A 23,334-nucleotide genomic window follows, 5' to 3' on the forward strand; every position below is an offset into this window, starting at 1 on the left:
TTTTTAAGGTCCACGGAACCTTTTGTTTCCTCCTCAGTCCTTAAATAACAGTCGTGAGCTGTTATTTCATCTGACTCTGTACTGATTGGCAATAAAGTCGCCGGGTTTAGGACATTGCAACGTTTTATCTGAATATGACTTGCCAAAAGCGTCAATTCGTACCCAGACAATCTTGCACTCGTCAAGTGCTGAGTTTTCGTACGATTTAGGAGAGTATCAACTGCATGCGGAACCATCACCGTAAGCATATTATCCATGACCAATCCTGCTGATTGTCGGATGGACACCGCAGCTGCCGCTGTTGCTCTCAAGCAACTCGGCAATGCCCTAGCTACCGAGTCCAAGGTCGAGGAAAAATATGCACATGGACGTTGCTTTCCACCAAAAGGTTGCGTTAAGACACTCAAAGCACAACCTTCCCTCTCGTGAACATATAATGTAAACGGCTTGCTGTAGTCAGGGGTACCTAACACAGGAGCCGAACACAATGAGTCACGCAATTCAGAAAAACTCTTCTGACATTCTTCCGTCCATGGTAAAGGAGTTGAAACATCCTTGCACGTAAGAGCCACCAATGGTTTTGCTAACAGTGAAAAATTCGGGATCCACTGTCTGCAGTATGACGTGATGCCCAAGAAGGCACGCACATCTCTTTGGGTTGTTGGCACAGTCATTCGCGCAATTGCTGCAATTCTCTCTGGGGTCAACCGCCTTCCCTCCTTTGACAATAAGTGACCTAGATAGGTTACTTCTTGACAACAATATTGGAGTTTAGAAGGTGACACCTTGTGATGTAAGTCACAGAGATGTTGCAGCAACGATACCGTAGCAATTTTGCAAATGTCCTGAGTATCTGCAGCCACCAATAAGTCATCGACATATTGGATTAAAGCCGCACCAGCCGGCAACACAAACGCATCCAGTTGACCCTTCAAGGCTTGACTGTAAATGGATGGACTCTCACAGTAGCCCTGAGGAGCACGTTTAAACCGGAAACTACGTCCACCAAGGGAGAAACCGAAAAGGTCTCTGCTCTCCTCAGCAATCGGAATACTGAAGAACGCATTCTTCAGATCGATCACCGAAAACCAAGATGCAGAAGCTGGAATCGGAGTCAGTAGCGCCGTGATGTCAGGCACAACAGGGAACTGAGGAATCACAATTTTATTTACCTCCCGTAAGTCGATAACAAAACGATAGACAGGCGGTTTCGAGGGGTCAGTACGTTTCAGAATGGGCAGTACAGGGCTATTGCACACGTTTCCCCGGGTTTCTTCAATAACATCTTTCTCGATCAGATCATAGATGATCGCTAACAGTGCTCGTTCACCATCAAGAGAGATTCGATACTGGGGAATACGTGGCAAACGTACATTAGATTTCAACTGAACAACATAAGGGGAGATGTCAAGCAGGCCCACATCATTGGGACCTGTTGCCCACAAAGATGCAGGAAGAGAACTCAATTCCGGTGGAAGCTTATCGAGAGACAAGTACATAGGAGAGACAACCCTCTCACCCAAAGTAAGCTTTACTCCCGCAGGAGAACAATACAAAGTTGCATACAAATGTTTTAGCAAATCCAGGCCCAAGAGATTTTCACCATAACCAGTAGTCAAAATCAACGGGGCTTCGAGCTCACGTGGCCCTATTGTAAGAGGCAAAGGGTGTGAAACTGGATTGCTAACAGGGGCGCCAGAGAATCCAACGGAAACATTTGTTAAGCCAGACAAAGGTGCGCCAGGGAGTTTCGAATGCATTATAGAACTTTTCGCTGGACCAGTGTCCAACAGAAAAGGCTCAACGACGCCCGATGTAGCAACTGCGACGTAAGGCCCTCTCTGATCAACCGGAACTGATACCACTCCCTCTCCTTGTCTATGGCTGTCCTAGTAATTACTGTCGTCAGTTCCCTGATCGACGTAATAATCATCTACATTGTACTGCGCAGATCCTCCTTGCGAGGATCCACGTTGATCAAAACAATTTTGGGAATTTGATGAGTTATCTGAACGATCATTTTGAGCACCACGACCCCTACCACGTGATGTCTGCTGAGAACCACCACGACCTCCTCTAGAGGAGTTACCACTATTACGATCATTTAGTACAGGACAGTTGAATTTTAAATGACCCTCCTGTCTGCAATAGGCACACTGATTGTACCCTAACGAAGATCTTTGGGAAGAGGAGTCATTCCGTGATTGCGACCTATTGGACTGTGGCTGCGATCGATTCCGCTGCGAATCATTCTGAGTCGAACGCGGAGGATAAGCCTGCTGCAACAACACTTTAGTTTTGAGTTCTTTCGTCTTTTTATCTGCGCGGTCGTTCTCTTCTTTCTCCCTATTCTCATAATATTGAGCCGTAGCCAATATCTGAGCGGAAGTAGAAACAGCCCACGCACTTTCGAAGTTTCTTAATTTATTGCTCAAGTCAGGCAATAAATTTGAAACAAATTTGTCCACAAACAACCTTTGACCACCTTCGGTACCCATATCTTGACCGCTGTGGTCGATGAAAGCCTCCTCGAATCTCGTAAAGAAATCCGAGACACTCTCATCCTTCTTTTGTTTGCAAGCGGACAGTTTGTCCCAATTCACCCTCATAGCAGGCATAAGCGTTTTCATTAGGGTAATTATTCTCTGAGGGAGATCGGTAATAAGCTGTTCAGGTTTAGCACCACCAGTTTGCAACCCATCCGCCGCTATAAGGGCAGCCCAATCACCACCTAATTCATTTGGATGATTTTCCTGACGAATCTTAGCCCACACCGGCTGCAGTACAACATTACCAAACAGCATATCGATATCGGCAAGAGTCATTATCGTAGCGTCTACAAGCTGCGATAATTCTTTATAGTACCCTGCAGGATTTTTACGAGGGTCAGGCAAGGATTGCTTCACCTGCAACACTTCTGATCGTTTCCACGGGAGATGAATCCATACTCTCTGGAAGTGTGGCAGGATCGGCGGAGCTTGAGTAGCATCACCGGGTATGTACACTGGTGGAACCTCTCGCATGGGAAACTGACCAGACGCATCGAATTGTCTTTCAACGTCCTCAACGAACAAGGCTTGAGGTATCGGAGAGGGACGGAGGGCCAATAATTGCTCAATGGCACGTCGAACATTTGTACCCACTACCATTCCGCTCGAAAACTGAAGCTGTAAGTTGGTCAAAGCGGCTAACACATCTTCCGATGCGTCTGCCGAAATTTGATCGCGCAAAGCCTTGCACATTTCTTCAAAAACATACCTCTGTGTCGGTATATTGAATTGATTGAACGTATTCAATACCGAACGCGGAGGATTTCTATAGGGGTGCAGCATCCATGCCATCGCCATATTATACAGCGCAGCACGTTCCCTATTACCAGGGAGCTGACTACGCCTTTGTGGACCGTCCGAGTCAGCGGACTCAAGAATAGGTCCAAGAGAAGTAGGAAAATTTGCAGCCATTGAAGGGGTGCGACGTCGAGTAATTGGAGAAGTATAAGATAAAGTAGTAACAAGAGAAGGAGTAGAAACAGACGAAGCAACAGGAGTAAGTAGAACAGGAGCAGTAGCGGGAGCAGGAGTATGTGGAAGTACAAGCGGAGGAGCAGTAGGAACAGCAGTAGGCAAAGGAGCTGGAACAGTCGGGAGAACAGGTACAGGTTGAAGAACAGGTTGGGGAGGAAGAATAGGAGGAAACACTGGAGGTACCGCGGGAGCCGTGGTACCCTGCACGTACGGAGGTGGCGATTTCATAAGATAAGACATTAAAGGATCCTCAACTAATTCTTCCTTTTTATCCGAATCCGTATGCAAAGCGGGATAGCATTTATCTATAGACATACCCTGTAGCCTATCAAATACTTCCTTTTCCTTATCCTCCTTATCACGCTGGAACTGCTCTGCTTTCTTCACAATGGTAGCCACACCATCTCTCTGATTACGTTTAGTCTGTCTGATCTCTTTCTGTCGGGCTTCTTTACGCCACAAACGAAAGGCATCAAACATGGCCGGCCTTGACTTTTTCTTAAACAATTTTGCCTCGAGGTTATCTAAAATCGGGGTCTCGAAACTACCATGAGGTGGCCAATTAAGGACACCATCTTTTTTGGTGTAACAAATCCAATATTCATTAAAGGTAATAGGACCTAGTCCATGTTTACTGTAGAGCTCATAAGTGGGAGTTCCAACCGGAGGTATCGGACACGAGTCCTCCAGTCGGGAATCCGTACCACAACGTCTGAAACAACTAAACAGAGTACAGCGACCAGGCATCTTGCACACTAGCCGAGTTTCACAAACTTCAAGGGTTACGGGATTTACCAAGTCCCAGCAAAGAGCAAAAACCCTCGGTCTTTGGCGGCTGCAGTCGTCAAATATCACAACAAAGTACCAAGAACCACAAATGCAATGGAACCATGCAACAACTAAGCAACCACAACCAAGAACTCTGGGAGCGACCCACAAATACTTAACTCAAAGATCGATGGCGTCACCAGGAAGGCCCGTCAATCGTCTCGCTATACCAAGGTCTACGCCAGGTGCCAAAACAGGTCTACAGTCAGGGCAGCAGTCCGTCGCAGCCGTCAGGAGGCGGGAATCTTCGCGGGAAAAGTCGTCGGGCCACTTATTTCGACAACTGGATCGATGAAGCGGGGTGCACCTTCCCTCGGAGATTTCACACGAAGTTCCTCACGATCGTCGGGCTTGGACCGGTACCACTGATGCAGCCCCACGTGGGCGCCAACTGAAGGACTGGGTTCTTTAAGACCCAGCGGTGCCAGGGGACAACACCTGAAACCTTCGTGGGTAACCTGTTCCGGCGTACAAGTGACAGAGACACGGGATACTTCCTTCGGCGTCAAAGATTCGAGGTTTATTACTGCAGGGAACACAGAAGTCACAGCAAGTACAACACGTGCAACTTGGGGAGACTGCTTCGAATTGCTGCAAGTGGGTCGCTCCTTATATACATATTTCTCCCATACGTTTACATGGTACACAAAGGTTTACAACTTGGTTCCCATAATTATCCCCGAGAGGGGTCACTTTGATGTATTCAGGGTCCGGAACATAAGTGCGGAAACATTTGGCGGTTCCCAACTGTAAAAGCCCATCTTCCCACCATTAGTACATTCCAATCAACAATGTTATGTTATGTTATGTTAATAAAAATGTAATACCGCGCACATACACCAATTGGTTTCTTGGCGCTCAAAGACAGTGGGCTATGGCGTGGGGGGTGTAGGCAGCTAGCCGTGGGCAAGACGAAACAAGTGAGTTTTTAAAGATTTACGGAAGGTGGGGTAGTCAGAGATGAGTCGAATAGGGAGGGGAAGGGAGTTCCAAGTGGATGGGGCAAGAAAGGAAAAGGCAGCACCGCCGTGCTTCTTGCGTCTAAACCTGGGAGTGACCAACAGGTTGTGGGCAGAGGATCTGAGGTGTCGAGGGGGAACATAAGGGTGAAGGCATAAAGAAATAAAAGCTGGAGCAGAAACAAAAAGAGATTTAAAAACAGTGCAAGCAAGTTTGAAAATGCAGCGTTGCGCAACCGGGAGCCAGTGCAAGGTTTTTAACAGCGGGGAGACATGTTGATGTTTGGGTTGCTGGAAGATTAATCTGGCTGCCTGGTTTTGCACCAGTTGAAGCCGTTGAAGATGGTAAGCTGGGATCCCCACGTATAGACAGTTGGCATAGTCTAAACGTGAGGTAACCAGGGCCAAGATGACAAGAATAAGAGCCTCTGGAGAGAGGTACCTTCGGATCTTACCGATCCTGCGAAGGTGGAAAAAGCAGGCCGAGGTAACAGCATTGATATGCGGCCGCATCGAGAGGTCGCTGGAGATGACGACACCTAGGCTCTTCACGGAGTCAACTGGGCAGGGGGGGGGGCCGAGGGCAGGGGGCCAGAAGTTGGAAGTCCAAGGATGTGAAGGCCCACCGATCAGGACCAGCTCTGTCTTGCTAGGATTGAGCTTCAGCTGGCTGAAGTTCATCCACTCGTAGATGGAGAGCATGGTGGTTTGGAATTTAGAGCAGGAGAGAGGAGAGGAGTCAATAGGGAAAATAAGTTGCAGATCATCTGCATAATTAAAAGTGGTAACAGAAGAGTGGCGGAGGGAGACCAACAGAGGCTGCATATAAAGATTGAACAGAAGGGGAGATAAAGCAGAACCTTGGGGGACACCGCAGGAAAGTGAAGTGCAAGGAGCAGAAAAGGAAGATAAGTGTACAGATTGGGTCCGGAGTTGGAGAAAGGACACAATCCAGGACAGGGCCAGGCCCGAGATCCCAGCATTTCTGACACGGTCGACCAAGATGTCGTGGTCGACCGTGTCGAAAGCGGCCGAAAGATCAAGTAACACCAGGGCCTGGGCCAAGTTCTTATCGGCCCCCTGTCTCAGCGTGTCCATAACCGCTATCACCACTGCCTCCGTGGAATGGGAGGGTCTGAATCCGGCCTGTTGGTCATCGAGGAAATGAGTTTCCTCGATGAAAGTGCTCAGACAGCGGGTGACATAGGTTTCCAAGACTTTCCCCCAGATATGGGAGAAGGGAGATAGGTCGGTAGTTGCCCAGAACCGCGGGGTCGGAACCGGGTTTTTTCAAAATAGGTACCACCACAGCGCTTTTGAAAGCATTGGGGACAGAGCCTAAGGAGAGTGAGCGGTTTAGAAGGTCCAGAGGAGGGTCAGGGCATGCCATAAAGGCGTCTCTAAGAATTTTGGGAGGACAGCAATCCTTGGGGGAGCCTGAGTCCACAGCCGAGAGTAGTGAGCGGAAGGTGTCTAAAGAGATCGGGGGAAAAACATTCAGGGAGTGGGGATTCGAGGGAGGAAGGGCACTCAGGTGAGACATAGTGGTGGGGGGAATATTATTTTTAATTGTGGCAATTTTATCAATAAAAAAAGAATTGAGGGAATCGCACAAAGCTTGTGATGGCTGAGGCTGAGGTGTTACGCGGTCGGGTAGGGAGAGTTCAGCTACAATTGAAAAAATTTCTTTGGTTTTATATGCAGAATTGATTACTTTTTGAGAAAAATAAGCAGATTTAGCCAAAGTGATGGATTGTTTGTAGGATTTGAGTAAGTCAGTGTAGGTAGTTTTCAGTGAAGGATCATAATTACGCCTCCATCGGCGCTCAGCCTGACAAAGAAGGAGTTTGCTGGCCTTAAGTTGGTCAGTAAACCAGCGCTGGGCGTCGTGGGGTCGCTTCGATTTGATGGATTTGGCTGGAGCAACTACGTCACTGGCTAGAGACAGCCATTGGTCCACTGCAACTGCTTGAGAGTTCAAGTCAGAGTGGCTGGGGGGTAGAGTGGAAGCAAGGGTCGAGTGAAACAGAGAGGTATCGGCGTGCTTCCAATTACGTGCCAAGAAATTGGAGGCTGGAGGGGGGCGGGTAGGCGCAGAGATTTGTAGGGCAAAGGAAATGAAAAAATGGTCGGACCAGGTACAGGGATACACCAAAGGAGAGGAAATGTCCAAATTGGCGGTCCAAACATGATCCAGGATATGGCCCTTAGAGTGAGTCGGAACAGAGATATGTTGCGAGAGATTGAGGGCAGATAGAAAACCAGAAAATTCAAGTGACAGGGAGGATTCAAGAGGGTCGGATGGCCAGTAATTAAAGTCGCCGATGATCAGGATCCTAGCAGAATTAATGGTTAGTTGTGAAATAAAATCACTGAACAAGGATGGGAAAGAGGGCATGTTAACAGGGGGACGGTACACTAAGACACAAATGAAGGAGTGTTTGGGAGAGGAGAATTTCAACATAAGAATATCGGAGTTCAAAATAGGGGTGGTAGTTAAAGAAGTGAGTTGTAGATTGGAGCGAATGATGGCAGCAACTCCCCCACCCGGTCTACCAGAGGTCCTGTTGGAATGAAGGATATAGTAGCCCGAGGGTATAGCGGCCAAGATGTCAGGATAGGAGTCCGCATGTAGCCAAGTTTCAACGAGGAGCAGGATGTCAATGGTGCCGGCCTCGAGCAGTTGGAAGACCTCAAGCTGGTGTTTGGGAAGAGAGCGGGTGTCCAGATATACTACAGAGAGGGAGTGCATACCAGAGGAGCTAGGCCTGGAGGATATGAGAGTGGCAGAGTCGGGGGCAGGGTAGTAGAGGAAGGAGCCGGGGGGACGCTAGAGGAGAGAGGGGAAAAGATATCATGAGTCCGAGCAATGGCAATCGTGTGAGGGGAAGGAGGAGCACAAGAGAAATATGAACGAAGTTCCAGGGATAATAAACAGTAAACAGATCGAAGAGGGAACAAGGACAGGTGCAAAGGAAGATGGAAACAGTGGGGAGATGGGAAAGGGTGTAAAAGGGGAGGTATCGGGAAACACGAGCTACAGGCATCAAAGGGACGTGTCTAACGAGATGCACGGCTGAGACAATAGACCGGCACGGCGAGATGAGCCTCGAGCGGGGCCATCTGCCTTACAGTATCATCCCCCTCATCATAAAGACACTTTCAAAGGAAATGTGTCTTCCCCAAATGTCTTGGGAATCCCAGGGTCGCGAAGCGGACAACGTCCGTTCGCTGGCTACTTGAGGGCAAGAGACAAAATGGATGCCGTATCTAAGATGGAACCCGTGGGTACAGATGGATAAACCCACGAAACAGACGAACGGTTTAGGTTAGCACAGCGAAACTGCGCACACCCACTAAACTCGTCATTTGCGGTTCGTAGATACCAGACTCGACCATATTCGTGCGAGTCGAAAACACCACTTACAATTGTCACGGAACCTCAGGTGTTGACGGATGCACAGGCAGTGGCTCGCCAGGTGATACAAAGTGGGCTAGACACTGTGGATTCGATGGCACGCATCATGGGTACTGCAGTTGCCACAAGAAGATCGGCTTGGCTGAAATCTTCAGATTTTTCGGCAGATGTTCAAGCTGCTTTGTTAGATCTGCTGTTTGATGGTGTTGGACTCTTTGGGGGAAAAAGCTGATACAGCCTTAGAAAGATTTAAGGACAGTAAGGCTACTGCCAAATCTTTAGGACTTCACACCAGGGGTTCTTCTACCAGGAGGTTCAGAGGATTTGGACGCTCTTCCTTTCGCTCCTATCGGCAAGGTCAGCAGCAGCAACAGCAACAGCAGCAGCAGAATCCCTTGTACAAGTCGTACAGGGCTAAGCAAAGAGCTTGTCCTCGAGGACGTCAAGCCTATTCCTCCTCCACCTCCTCCAACCTCCCAGCCTCAGAAAAGCAGCCCTAGATCTGCCATTCAGGATCATGCGGGTCCGGTGGAGGGTCGGCTTACCCACTTTCTACGGGATTGGGAATCGGTTACATCAGATCTTTGGGTTCTCAATCTCGTAGAAAATGGGTATGCTCTTCCCTTTCGGTAATTCCCTCCCAATTATCCTCCTTGTCAAGGTTTTTGCACAGAGGAACACCTTTTAGTTCTGCAGGAGGAAGTGCGGTTAAGAAAGGGTGCGATAGAGGTGGTGCCAGAGCAGGAAAGGGGTTTAGGGATGCTACTCCTGGTATTTCCTGATTCCCAAGAAGGATGGCAGACTTCGTACAATCCTGGATCTCAGGATCTTGAATCTTTATCTGAAACAAGATACTCACCCTTGCGCAGGTTCTTCAGGCGCTGCTGGATGCGTATTTTCACATCTCAATTCTCAAGTCACACAGGAAGTATCTCCATTTTACGGTGGGATCGCAACATTATCAGTTTGCGGTCCTTCCTTTTGGAATTACTACTGCGCCTCGAGTCTTCACCAAGGTGATGGCGGTGGTGGCTGCACATCTCAGAAGGTCGGGGATTCCAGTATTCCCCTATTTGGACGACTGGCTGATCAAGGCAGGGTCGTCAGAGAAAGTGCTCCAGCATCTGCAGGAGACAACTCAGTTGTTGTACCGGTTGGGTTTTTCAATAAATGTACCCAGGTCTCACCTGGTGCCCTCCCAGCGCAACCTGTTCATAGGTGCTGTACTGAACACAACTGTATGTTGTGTATTCCCTCCCCAAAGGATTCGCGACATACAGGAAATTGTTCCTTTATTTTACAATGGAGCGGTCGTTCCAGTCCTGAAGCTCCTTCGCCTGCTCGGTCTGATGGCTTCTTGCATTCTGCTGGTCAACCATGCACGCTGGCACATGAGGGTGCTCCAGTGGTGCCTCCGCAGGCAGTGATATCAACACAACGGAGATCTCAGGGAGTCTGTGAGGATCTCCAGAGAAACTGCGGATCTATCTTGTTGGAGCGTGGAAGGCAATCTGTCTCAGGGAAAGCATTTTCATCTGCCTCCCCCGGTGGCCACAGTGATTACGTATGCATCCACTCTAGGGTGGGGTGATCATCTGGGGGATCTGGAGGTCAAAGGTCTTTGGTCTCCAGAGGAAAGGTTGCTTCACATCAACCTTCTAGAGTTACGGGCGATTCGTTTGGCACTCAAGGCCGTCCTCCCTTACCTTTGCGGTCGGTCAGTTCAAGTCCTGACGGACAATACGACCGCGATGTGGTATGTCAACAAGCAGGGAGGAGTGGGGTCGCAGTGTCTCTGCAGAGAGGCTCTGCGCCTCTGGTCCTGAGTTAAGGACCATCAGATTTGTCTGATGGCAAATCATCTGGCCAGAGTTCTGAACGTCCGTGCAGACAGTCTCAGTCGGCAGTTCTCTGCCGACCACGATTTGAGGCTTCACCCGGAGGTGGTTCGTCCCGTCTTTCGGACGTGGGGAACTCCTCAGGTGGACCTGTTTGCCACTCGCGAGAATGCTCACTGCCCGTCATTCTGCAGTCTCCAGTATCCGATGCAAGGAGCCTTGGGGGATGCTTTTCAGTTGAGTTGGGAAAGTCAACTCCTTTATGCGTTTCCTCCCATACCTTTGATTCCTCGGGTTCTGAGGAAGATTCGCCAAGACCGGGCTCAAGTTATTCTGGTCGCACCGGATTGGCAAAGAAGGGTGTGGTACACGGATCTTCTCCACCTCTCCTCTCGCCCGCCGCTGTCTCTCGTTCAGGGCAGATCTCCTCTCACAGATGGAGGGGCAGGTTCTACACCCCCACCTCCAGACATTACACCTTCATGCCTGGAGATTGAACGGGGCAACCTGAATTCCTTTTCTCTCCCACACGATGTGGTGGATGTCATTCTTTCGGATAGACGTGACTTCACTAAATCCATTTATTCATACAGATGGTCTAAATTTGTCTCTTGGTGTGAGGAGAAGTCTGTTGACCATTTGAAGGCTTGTTTGTCTGATATTTTACAATTTGCTCTTTCTTTGGCACAGCAGGGATTTGCTGTTGCCACAGTCAAGGGTTATCTTTCGGCATTGTCGGCATATCTCTGTTTGCCGGATCAGCCGTCTCTTTTCAAGTCTCCTGTGGTTTTAAGGTCTTTGAAGGGCCTCACAAATAAGTTCCCCCCTACTCCTTTTATTGTGCCTCAATGGGATTTAAATCTTGTTTTAACCTACTTGATGGGTTCTCCCTTCGAACCCTTACACAAGTGTCCCATGAGGGTTTTGTCTTTTAAGACGGTCTTCCTAGTTGCGATCACCTCGGCAAGGAGGGAAAGTGAGCTTTAAGCTCTTAGTACCAAGCCCCCATTCTTGACCATTCATGCTGAATGAATGGTTCTTAGGACCAGGGCTGCTTTTCTCCCTAAGGTGGTAACTCCCTTCCATCTAGGACAATCTATTACCCTTCCTACCAATTATCCTCCCCCTCACCCTTCCAAGGAGGAGGAGGAGAGACTACACCGTCTGGACTCTAAGAGGGCGGTGAGCTTTTATCTTGATAGGACTAGAGACTATTGAGTAGATGACCAGCTCTTCATTGGATTTGCTGGCTGCAAGAAAGGAATAGCAGTGCACAAGTGCACTCTTTCAAGATGGATCATCCTCTGTATAAAGATCTGCTACTCTTTGGCCGGTAAGGAACCTCCAGAGGGTATAAGAGCTCACTCTACTAGAGCAAAGTCGTCAACTTCTGCTTTGTCTAGGGGTGTACCTATAGTGGATATTTGTAGGGCCGCGACTTGGACCTCCCTCGACACTTTCGCAAAGCATTACTACTTGGATGCCGAGGTGAGGAGGGAAGGTCAATTTGCGCACTCTGTCCTCAAGGATTTTTTGGTGTAGAAGAGTGGACACCCTCCTCCGGGAGTGGGGACTGCTGTGGGACTCTTTTCACAAGGTGAGGAATCCACTGGCAGATATATCTATCAGAAGAACAAGTTACTTACCTTCGGTATCGCTTTTTCTGGTAGATACAGTATCTGCCTGTTGATTCCTCACTGACCCACCCGCCTCCCTGTTGTCCACTCTTCTATACCAGAGTTACTGTAATGTATTTACTTTGTCAAGGAATTGTTTATTTCAAATGTTTTATTGCATTTGTTTCACACTGTGTGCGTTACCTTGATATTTGTGTACTGTGTATACTATGTATATTTCTACTATCATTGGTCCGTCCGTGTGCCTCGAAGGCACGGAAAAAAGAGCGGAACTGATGTCATCACGCCGGCGTGGGCCTATTGTAGTGTCGGTGACGTCAGCGGAGTCGCGTGCGATGCCGTGCCTCTATGACGTCGTCCACGTCGGTACGAAGCTACAAAAAGAATTTCCGAATGTTGCTGACGCAAGGGGAACTACAAAGAAGCCACTGCATTTGAAATGCAAGTCTTGCATCCTTCACAGGAGACAAAGCCAACCCCATTTGTCCAAAACCCTTCGGCACCTGGACAGGCAGGACAATTAGCTAGTCAGGTCTGCGTGCCCACCCTCCGGCTAGTCCCACCTCTAAGGTGGCCTAATCTGAAGTGGAATTGACTTTTCAGAATTAGCTAACTTCGTGTTGGCAGACTTAAGAATTCTGGGACAGGGTTATGACCACTTCCCATGGGAAGTGGTCATATAGGTGAAATAGAGACCCCAAGGGGCTGTAGCCTATTGGCTACTACCCTACACTTCCCTAACACCCCTAAATTCAGTTTTATTGGGGGACCGTGCCAACCTGAAGAAGAAGGACGTTAGGAGTCGCAAAGAGCAAGAACAGAAGGTCCAGCAACTTACTTGGCGCCAACCCTGCTGGTCTGCCTTCCTTTCTACTCCTAATCACTTTTTCTTTCACATTAATCCTACCATTGGCACAGGCGTCCATCTTGCTCCCCTCTCGGTTGGAACCATTATGTTGCAGCACACCGACTGTTCTTGTCCCATGCCTGCCCTTCTTGCTCTGCCCCTCATTCCACCTTGGCACAGCACACCATGACTGACATAATTTGCTGGACCTGGAACATCCGTGGTCTTAACGATCACCGAAAAGCCAGGCTCATCCATTCTCATTTGTAGCGGCACAAAGTAGACGTGGTCTCTTGCAGGAGACCCACCTTCTGCCTGAGACCTCTTCCAGACTCCAATAGCATTCCTCGTATTATTTCTGTTACGCAAGGGGGTTTCCATTCTGATACGTGGGGGTCTCCCCATGCATACTACTTGGGTACTTACGGACCCTGACGGACGATAGGTGATTCTACATGCTCCCTGCTGTCCCAACCCATGACGATTGCTGCAGTATACAGCCCTAACTCAGACGATCCCAACTTTTTTACCCACATAAGGCACCTTATTTCCTCCCTTTGCTACTCATATGGCATGCTCTTTTTCGGGTCATGCTCCGGTTAAAATTTGTCTCCGTCTCCCACACTCTCCACAGCGAGCATTTACATGGCGGCTCCGTCCGAATGCACTCCGCGATACCGTCTTTTGCGACGAGATCCAGACAGCGATCACCAACTATTTTGATCTAAATGTTGGTTCGGTGGATTGCTTCCAACCTGTAGGAAGGATTTAAAACAGAAATACGAGGCGAGTGCATCTCCAAACAGGCCGGTGTTTTTCGTTCCATCCGCACCACTTTGGATAAACTGGAAACCGAAATCAGGGCTCTGGATGCCGCTCAGGCGGCCCACCATAGGCCCGGAACCCTCACGCTTTTAAGGCAAAAGCATACTGAATTTACTGAAGAGGCCGACAGAACTCGCCTTCTTGGGCAGAGAGGCCCGAGCCCGCTGCTTCGGGGCCGTGATGGGCCTGGAAAGACCTTAGCCTATCTTCTACACCCCCGTGCTGCGTCGTACGTTACGGCTCTCCGAGACAGTGGCCCCACTAGAACCACTTCTCTTGAGGAAATCAAGGCTCGTTTCACAGACTATTACTCACACCTTTACACTGCCTCCCCTCCTCCCCGCGTGAGGCCTTCGAACAATATCCAGAAACCATCTTGTTGGTCTGGCTGGAGGATTATCATCTGAAATTCTTAGACGAGCTCTTTACCAAGGAGGAGGTGCTTGCTGCCATAAACAGCTTACCTAGTGATAGGGCCTCCGGGCTTGATGGTCTTCCAACTTCTTTCTAGAAGACTTTTGCATCGCTCTTAGAACAACATCTGGCTGCCATGTACAACGATTCTTTCGATAATGGCTTCTTCCCTCTGTCCCTCCGCGAGGCGATGATAATGTTACTACTCAAGCCGGACAAACCAGCTGTTTTCTGCGATTCCTACCGCCCGCTTTCCCTTATTAATATTGACAATAACATTTTTGCTAAATTAGTGGCCTCCCGCCTTCTCATCCTCATGCCCCTTATTGCACTTCCTGTTCAGTCTGGTTTCATCCCTGGCCGGGCTAACTCCCATAACCTCAGGACTATTTTTTGGGTTCTTCATCAAATCAATTCCAGTCTCCCCGCTGTGGCCGCTCTCCTCAATGCCACTAAAGGCGTTCGATACGCTTGAATGTCCCTTTCTATTTTTTCTTTTACCACGCCTTGGTTTTAGCAATATGTTCATACAAAAGATGTGTCTTCTCCACACTCGCCCCTCTGCTCGTCTTCGAATTGATGGTCCGGGTTTGGATCCCATCTTGATCAAACGCGGTAAGCGGCAGGAATACCCTCTATCACCTATGCTCTTCGCCATTGCAATGGAGCCCCTCGCGGCCAGACTCCGGCAGCATCATACTCAGAGGGGCATATGTTTTTCGGCTCGCTCTCTTCCGGTCTCTCTGTATGCTGATGACGTCACATTGTATGTTCGCCACCCCCAAGACAATCTCAGCCCTCTTGCGCGTGAGATAATATGTTTTGGTGGATTGTTGGCCATACAGGTGAACTGGAGCAAGTCAGTGTTGTTACACCTTACGGATGCCACCAAATCATTTACGCTGGATTTTCCCTTCGTTTGGGCCTCTGGCCCCACTTGCTACCTAGGTATCTGGATAAGCAGGGACTTGGATGATCTCTAGAGGGCCAACTTTGGGTTTGCAGTGGATTGGCTGGAGTCTAAAATTCCGCATTAGAGCCTGCTCTCTCTGTCACTAGCTGGCCGTATAGCCATTGCCAAGATGGTGGTTCCTCTTTTTAAATATCCTCATTCTCCTCACCGCCCATTTCTTTTGTAAAATTCGCTCCTTGATCATCTCTCTTGTCTGGGCCGGCAAGCAGCCCAGGATTGTGTACGATATCCTAACTATTCCTATGTCAGTGGCAGGTATGGGCACTCACAATTTTAAGCTTTACGCCTTAAATGCCCAGGCCAGCTTTCTGCATTTTTGGATTCACCCCTCTCCTTATCATCCACACATGGCTGTGGAGACTGACATCGCATCTCCCTGGCCGCTGACTACTGCCCTATTTGCCCTGGCAAGTCGCCCGCGTGCAGAGGTGGACACGGTCGAGACCCTGCGCTGGGTCTGGTCCGGACTGCGCCAACTCTCCGATGCCCCGATGCTCTTGGCTAACACCATGTCGATTGTTTGGCATCCTGCTTTTCCCCCCCTCTCCAACCAACCGGTATGTCTAAACATGCCTCCCGATTGGGTATGACGACATTGGCAGATCTTTATCCCGGTGACCCGTTCTATTCTCTCCCCAACTCTTCTGGTCCGTTAGATAATTTACTCTTATAAGTTGCGTGCCATATGTAGGGAGTTACGTCCAACTTTCCCCCAGCCTCCAACGTCGATGCCTGCTCTTGATTTCATATACACATCCCCAACTCCTCATAAAATAGTCACTAAATTATATGCCCTCACGTTATCGTCCACCCCATCTCCACGGATCGTGTACGCATGGCATGGGGCGGGACTTGGGCCTGGATATCGCCCAGGCTGATTGGCTCTACTGCTGCAATCAGACAAAGTAACTATCGGCTTCGTCTTATCCGTTTCAAATAATTGCATAGGTTGTATCTCACTCCTGCTCAGCTCCACAAACTGGGACTCATACCTAATGACAGTTGCATGCGTTGTGCCGCCCCTGCCGCGGACTTTGCTCATCTAGCGTGGTTGTGCCCTAAGGTGTCAAATTTCTGGCAGGCTGTGTGCGCCGCCCATTCCGAGATCACCTCTGCACCGGTACAGCCCGACCCACGGTTGTGTCTGCTAGACTTTGTTAAATTTTGCCCGGACGCTTCTCCCCAGCTGATCACAATGCTGCTCGTCCTGGCTAGGCGTAGGGTGGCCATGTGCTGGGGTCGCAGACCGGCGCCCCAGTTCGCTCACTGGCTTGAAGGCGCCTCGAGATGTCAGACCTTGCAATCTGAATTTCGGGACTTACTTCCCGCCAGATCTCGCCCAATTAATATATGGGGGCACTTAGTGACATATCTTCATTCCTGATCCCATTTAAGCCGCTCTCCCTCCCCCGCACGCCGCCGGCACCCCGCCCGCGGCGGATGCCGTGCTTGTCAGTAACCACCTCCCTATATCTCCCTGCTTCCCCTTCTGATCGTGCTCACCCTATCCCTATAGTGATGTCCCCCATCTCCTTTACCAAATGTGTTGATTATGGTGAGATAGCAGTGCCTCACGGAATTTGACTCTTGCATAATAGTAATGTTATTACATCCATGATATTCGGCTAATTACCTACTGTGTACGATGCTCTGATCTGTTGCAAAATGTATTTTGATTGTATTGAATTTGTCAATAAAGGTTTTGAAAAAATAAAAAAAAATCCTACCATTGGCACCAATGTGAAGCATTTTCTTGCCAATGAACAGTTAGTAGTTACTGTCTTTTATCATTGTGTCCTAGGGCACAATACTATTGCCCTGAGGCCATTATTAGCCCATGAGAGGAGCTTCTGAGGGACAGAGGACAACTTAAAAGCTTTTGATATTTTTTTTCTGTTAATTCCCAAAGAGACTTGAGCATACAAAATTAATTCATTTTGATAAATTCCCAGAGCAAATATTCTTTGTTAAAAAACAGTTACAAATGCATCGAAGAACCATAAAACCCTGTAACATCCTGTTCCCTGGATCTTAGGACTTCATAAAATTGACAGGGCATTTAATTGATAAAATCATCTCAGATCTAAACATGAAGATAAGCAATATGAGAGTGAACACCCTGCACCAGTCCAGACAACCCTTATAGTGATTTCTTAGAAAGCTCTCTAAGTCGTAACTGTGGAGAGCAGCCTTCATGCTTAGTCCAGGAGTGTAAAGCACCTTGTGTTACCAGAATGCAATCTTATAGGTATAGATTACGTGAAAAAGAACCAAGCAATGTATTTATAAAAATATGTATTTATTATATAAAACTCACTAACACATACTGATATCTCCTACCCGGAGATATGCACAATGCACTCAATACCTTGCATAGAAATCGCGTAAATAGTACAGAATACACAGTGGACCAAACTATATACTAAGAAACTGGTATAAGAATTACGACTCGTGTCAAGACCATCTCAAGCCGTAGAAGTGCCAGGGACCCAAGGAACCACCCTAGGTGAATAACTAGGAACCCCACACAGATTGTGTGCAGTGTGGGAACAGGACCGTGTTCTCTGTACAAATCAACGTGTAAGTCGCGGTTGCAATTTTAAAGATTACGCTAGTACCCACGTTACCTACACCAGGGAAGCCGGGTGCATAGGTGTGAAGTGGTGTCGGAAACCACCATCGAGCCCAATGGAGGACTTCAGGTAAATGCTGCTACTGGAGAAGGAGAAAGTGTCCGGTGCAATCCGTATGTGGATTCAAGTTGAAGAGTACCTGCAAGCAGAGGGGACAGAGTCTGTCACTCAGGAGTGACTTGAAGACCTTGTAGACTAATGCCCACCGATGTCTGAAGTTGCAGGAGAGTTGACGGTGACTCTGCAGCTGTAAGGACCAGGTGACGCTGAGGAAGACATGCATGAGCTGTCCCATGTGGGGGAACAAGGAGAAATTAAATGAATTTGTACTTGTAAAGCTCACTTATACCCCAAGCGGGGTTTCCTGGCGCTGTACGCATACCTCTGTGGAACCCTTCCTGGCTTTTCCTTGTGAAATGTCCACTCCTGGGCACCCCCAAGGTGAAGCCAGGCATCCCAGCGCTGTTGGGGCCGTTGTGGAGATTAAGCAAGCTATTGCCCAGAGTTGCAGAGTGGAACCCATGATTAGAATAGGCACCGAGGCGAGAATTATCAGGTCCGAGGAAATTGAGCCCAAGACCCGCCGAGGTGGGAATTGAACCCTGGTCCCGGGCCAGACCTCTGCATCAGGGGCTGCCGCTCTAACCATTTAGCCACACTTCTCCTTCTCCCACTTCCTCTCCTAGGAATCGTAGCAGATTGGCACAAGAACCCCCAACGTTAGGAGGCTTATGAGGCTCATAAGATTGAGGAAACAAGATGTGCAAATAGCAGAAACCTTTGATACTTTCGCTGTAGGTAGCCTCATTACATTTTCACTTTTCTGTAAATAAAACCACACATTTTTACATAGTGAAACGTGAGTAAGGTGGGGATTTGTGCACCCCGTCCTGAAGAAGTTGATCTCCGAAACATGTTGACGCACACAAGAGGTGATGTACATAACGTTACATTAACACCTAAAAATTCATCTTTTTAACAGTATCAGCCCGGGGGCCCATTAAAAAAAATTTGGGAGTTCACTCCACGAGCCAGGTACATTTTAATTAATTACTCACTTATAACCCCACCACCCACTCACGTTTACATTCAACCCTCACACGCACCATGCATAGTCATTGAAAAAAGTGCTCCTGCGTAGTCGTAGGTAGTAGCACGCCGCATCCCGTAGAGGGGTGCAAAGACCCCAAAGATGAAGCATGAAACTAAGGGTCCTTTTGGTGTGTGAGGGGTATTTTAAAAACACTGTGCGCTCCCCACCACTGTAAGGAACACTTGGCATTTGCTGGTGGATTCTTATTGTTTATATACAAAAAATAATCTAATCAGACATACTTTGTGTGAAAAGAAAAAAATACGTAAATCTAGGATCAGGTGCTTTCTTGACATCCCAAGTCTCAGCAAGCCCATGACTGTCCATAAGTGATACCAAGGCCCTGTCAACTTGGGGTTTTCTCCCATGATACTTGGTCATTTGATTCCTTCCCACTTCAAGGTGTAAATGTAAACCCCCTCATATTGTCAGTGGGAATGCCCAGGATACTAGCTCTACTTCGAACTCTTCAACCACATTCGGATCACCTTGGTTAGAGGAAAACCTTTTGAATTTAAGTGTTGGCACAGATTATTTTGAACAGGTGATTGCAGGCGGGGCTCACCCCGCTCATTTTTGAGCGGGGTGGGCCGAAGAGAGAGAGAAAAGCGCAAAAGGGGGAAGCAGGCGGAAGAAGATAAGGATAAAAAACAGTGACAAAGTGAGAAGTCTGGCAATGGCAAGTGTAAGATAAGGGGACAGGGAGTGTATGGTTGTTTAATATAGAGGGTTACAGTGGAATCAAGACTACACAGCCTCTGTATGCAGCACCCCGACTTTCGATAGCATTGACTGTGAGCATCTGATGAATACTTTGAGCCATGGGTCTTTTTCTTTCACAAATTAAGCTAGGCAGTGTCCAGAAACGCAAAGATTTCGAAGGCTGCTTATTGCTCTATCAGTTTTGCGGTCTGTTTGCCCTGCTTTCTCCTCTCAAAACGGGTAAAGGCTGTTGTGAATGAGGGGGAGTGGACATTTTACAGATGTTTGTTGGGATGTTGGTCACATGCAAGAAATGGGAAGACCATCTGTTTCAAAGGTGAGGGGGTAGCGATCTGGAGTTCTATATAGTGTGAACATGACACGTTTAGGGTATCTGAGTGCTGTACAGACAACAGGTAAGTTGTACATACATGGAGGATATCTGAGTGCTGTACAGACAACAGGTAAGTTGTACATACATGGAAGAAATGCAAAAGGAAGTCTTCAAAACGTATATTTCAAGGCATTTTTCAAGCATGTTTCTCGTTTCCCTGCTTGAGGCTTTAGATAAAAACCTAAGATGTTTATTTCAACACTAGCAACCCCTTTCAGGCTTGGGGAAGATTTTACCAACATTATGTGGATCAATCTTGGATTATTTTACATGTTATTACCAATTTCTCTGTGACATAAATATGATGTAAAAATATTTTATTGATATAAATAAATTGGGTGCTTGCATTTTGTATATAGTTTATGCAGCGTAAAGTCACCTTTTTGAGCATTTTTAGAAATTGATACTTTGAAATGTGCTTTTTTTAAATTTGTTTTTAAAAATGTTAAATTACAGGTTTGCCATCAACTATGGCAGGGAACATGAGTGTGCCAGGGACTTCGCCGTTGACCCTGCCGCCGGAATTTACGACAACTTTTCCTATCATCCCAGGGATTTCTACAGTGCCTGCTGATTTGTTGTCATCTGAATTGCCCAAAGCGTTTCCTATCCTCCCAAATATTCCTACTACTCAACCTGATCTATCTTTTTATCTTTCACAATCGCGTTCCCTTGCTGATGAGTTTGGCACTGCTGCTGTATCAGATAATGGAAAGGCAGACATGCCTGCTGCTTCAATACTAACTGCTGCAGAAGAGCGAGAAAATTATTCCCCCGCACTCAATGAAAAATCAGTCTCTGGAATATCGGCTGTACATGTTTCGGAGTCTTCATAACATCAGACATTTCCGAGGGATTAAATGGTTTGGCTTGGTATATTTATTTAGCCTTTGGGGATATGTTTTTCAAATACAAATGATCATTAATTTCATACTAGTTTTTACTTATTTGAAGGAGTCTTGTAAATAATCCTAAAAGTTGAAATAAACCAGAGGAACAGGGACTTGTAGGTTTTTTCAAACCAATGAATATGACTTAGTAACCAAGAAAAACATGTACGTATTGTGGTTATGTTGCCACAGCCAAACTTTATCAAATGGGTTATAACTTATTTTACTATAAAACTGTCCATGAAAATAAGCCTTCATATAAGTTACAGAACATGCGCTGATAATTGAGCATCTTTTTGTTTGTTCTGGTGAACGGTTTTCCTCTCCACAGAAAAATAAATATCCTAACATTTTTGTAACTTCTGCTTTACTTTGCAGTCTTAGTATATGATGGCATTGAGGCAGTAATGCAAAATTAGGGTTGAATGTTTCATTTTTTAGCACTGGGGTAAGCCTCACTGACTGTGGGAGAATAGTGAAATGTTTGAGGGAAAACATATGGACAGTAATAAATTAATTGAATTTTATAAAGCCTTGTGTTATGAAACCCTAAGCTTACTTTTCACATTGTCACAGTGCTCACTGAAGCCACAGCATTAGCGTTGTGTAACATCTATATCTGTTTCTTAAAAGTGTTTTTGTGAGTCCATCCTTGGGAGCACCGCTGTGTGGAGAGCTGCTACGTTTGACGGAAAGGGGGATATAGATATATGTATATTTTGGGGGGGGGGGGGGGATAGAAATAGTGCCTGGCGCTAGTAATCTTAGTTACTGGTGCCCACCAGTATCTTATTTTCAATATATAAAAAACAAACCAGGACTGAGACTCAATAAACCAAAGTGACTTCTTCTTGTATTTTTCTTAGAGAATAATTTTATTCTTTCTTTAGGTATTCATTTCTTTCAATATAGCGCATAACGTCCAAAACTGAAAATTGCTGCAAACAGCCTTTTATAGTCTCCACCTCCTTTTTAATCTTATCAATTTTCTTTAATCCACATTTATTCGGCACATATTCCCCTTGATAAAGGTCGTATAACTTCAGTCAACCTGCGTGGTACTAGTCTGTAACGGATCGTGCATATATATTACAGAGGCAGTACTAGCGCCTCTAGTTATGGTTGAGTAAGTGTTTCCATTGAAAAGGCTTTCTTAATTTTTTTTAATTTATTTTTTTGTTTTATTATAACTGTGGCTCCCATTGATATAGTTGCATGAAACTTTCCCCAAAAAGTACATCTAATTTGGGTTCTTCATGGCAAACTTCATACAGATCTGTCAAGTGGAGGCCAACAAAAAGAGAGGGGGGCGGGGGGCCGTCCCAAAAGAGCCATTTCCTATTTTGATTCTATGGACCTCTGTGCAGGAAATAAGTGCTGAATCGAATTGCATCTAATTCGGCACGAAAGTAGAATGTACTCCAGGAAGTGCCTTCGCTTGTTTTTGGTTTAAATCCCTAAAGTCTTTTTCATGAAATAAGTGTTTTAAAAAATGCTCAGGGCGGGCATGAAGAGGTTACATTTTAGAGATATCTGGACCGTCAATTTGTTGAACTTCCTCTGATTTGTGAATCCAATTGGAACAAAAAGGTACCATTAGACTAGAGTTTGTTTCCCACCATCCATTGCAGCGCATTTATTGGCAGCCCACCACAGAAAAAATTCAGTTGTGACTCCCATTACCTAACACAGTGCACCGAACACCATGTTGGTAACAAAAAAAATTGCATTAACAGGCATGAAAGTACCCTAACCCTTCTTCCCCCAGGCCCATGTTGTGGAAGCAGGGACTAAAGGGTTTCCTGTAATAAAATGATCCAAAAACAATGTTATTGCGGGATTCACAGGGTCAAAGTTGGATTTACGAAACCAGGAACCCATGGACCTCAGGATTCAAGAATCCAGCAAAGGGTTCACGAATCCTCTAAACACAAGGGAAAGAAAACTACTGTGCCACTATGCCGTTGGCCACGTGGGGGCTGCCAACACACAATGGGGTGAGAGCAAAGGTTGGCTTCATTACATGCCCTGTGGACAGCCTGCTGCTAAAACTAGTGTTGCCTGCATGAGAAACTCACTGTCGCCATAAGTTTAAAATGAGGAGTCTGTCAAAGACAATAGGCCTGGCTGGTTTTTTGAGTCCTTACTGAAGTATTTTAACGAGCCTGCTGTAGTGGGGAAAAACAAAATTAAAGTGGTTCCTTCCTGTATAAAGTGTATCTATTAGATAACGAATTTATTGTGTGATTAGTCGGTGTACTTTTGAATTGTAAAATAGTTTTCCCTGTATTCCAGTCAAGCGCTCCTTTGGAGTTGGATTTATGCACCAAACAGCCAGTAGCTTGAAGTCAGATAGAAA

At 47.0% G+C, this 23,334-nt stretch overlaps 1 protein-coding gene across 1 annotated transcript in view; it reads left to right on the forward strand.

Moving 5' to 3' along the window:
* GORASP2 (golgi reassembly stacking protein 2) overlaps positions 1-21,506 on the forward strand; it is a 162,742-nt gene extending 141,236 nt beyond the window's left edge. Inside the window, exon 11 of the mRNA XM_086956109.1 lies at positions 20,542-21,506. Coding sequence (XP_086812235.1) covers positions 20,542-20,921 — 380 coding nt within the window. The 3' untranslated portion in view covers positions 20,922-21,506. The remainder of the gene's footprint in view (positions 1-20,541) is intronic.
* Positions 21,507-23,334: the final 1,828 nt, after the last annotated feature.

Source organism: Lissotriton vulgaris, chromosome 2_1 (genome assembly GCF_964263255.1).
Source record: "Lissotriton vulgaris chromosome 2_1, aLisVul1.2, whole genome shotgun sequence".
NCBI lineage: Eukaryota > Metazoa > Chordata > Amphibia > Caudata > Salamandridae > Lissotriton > Lissotriton vulgaris.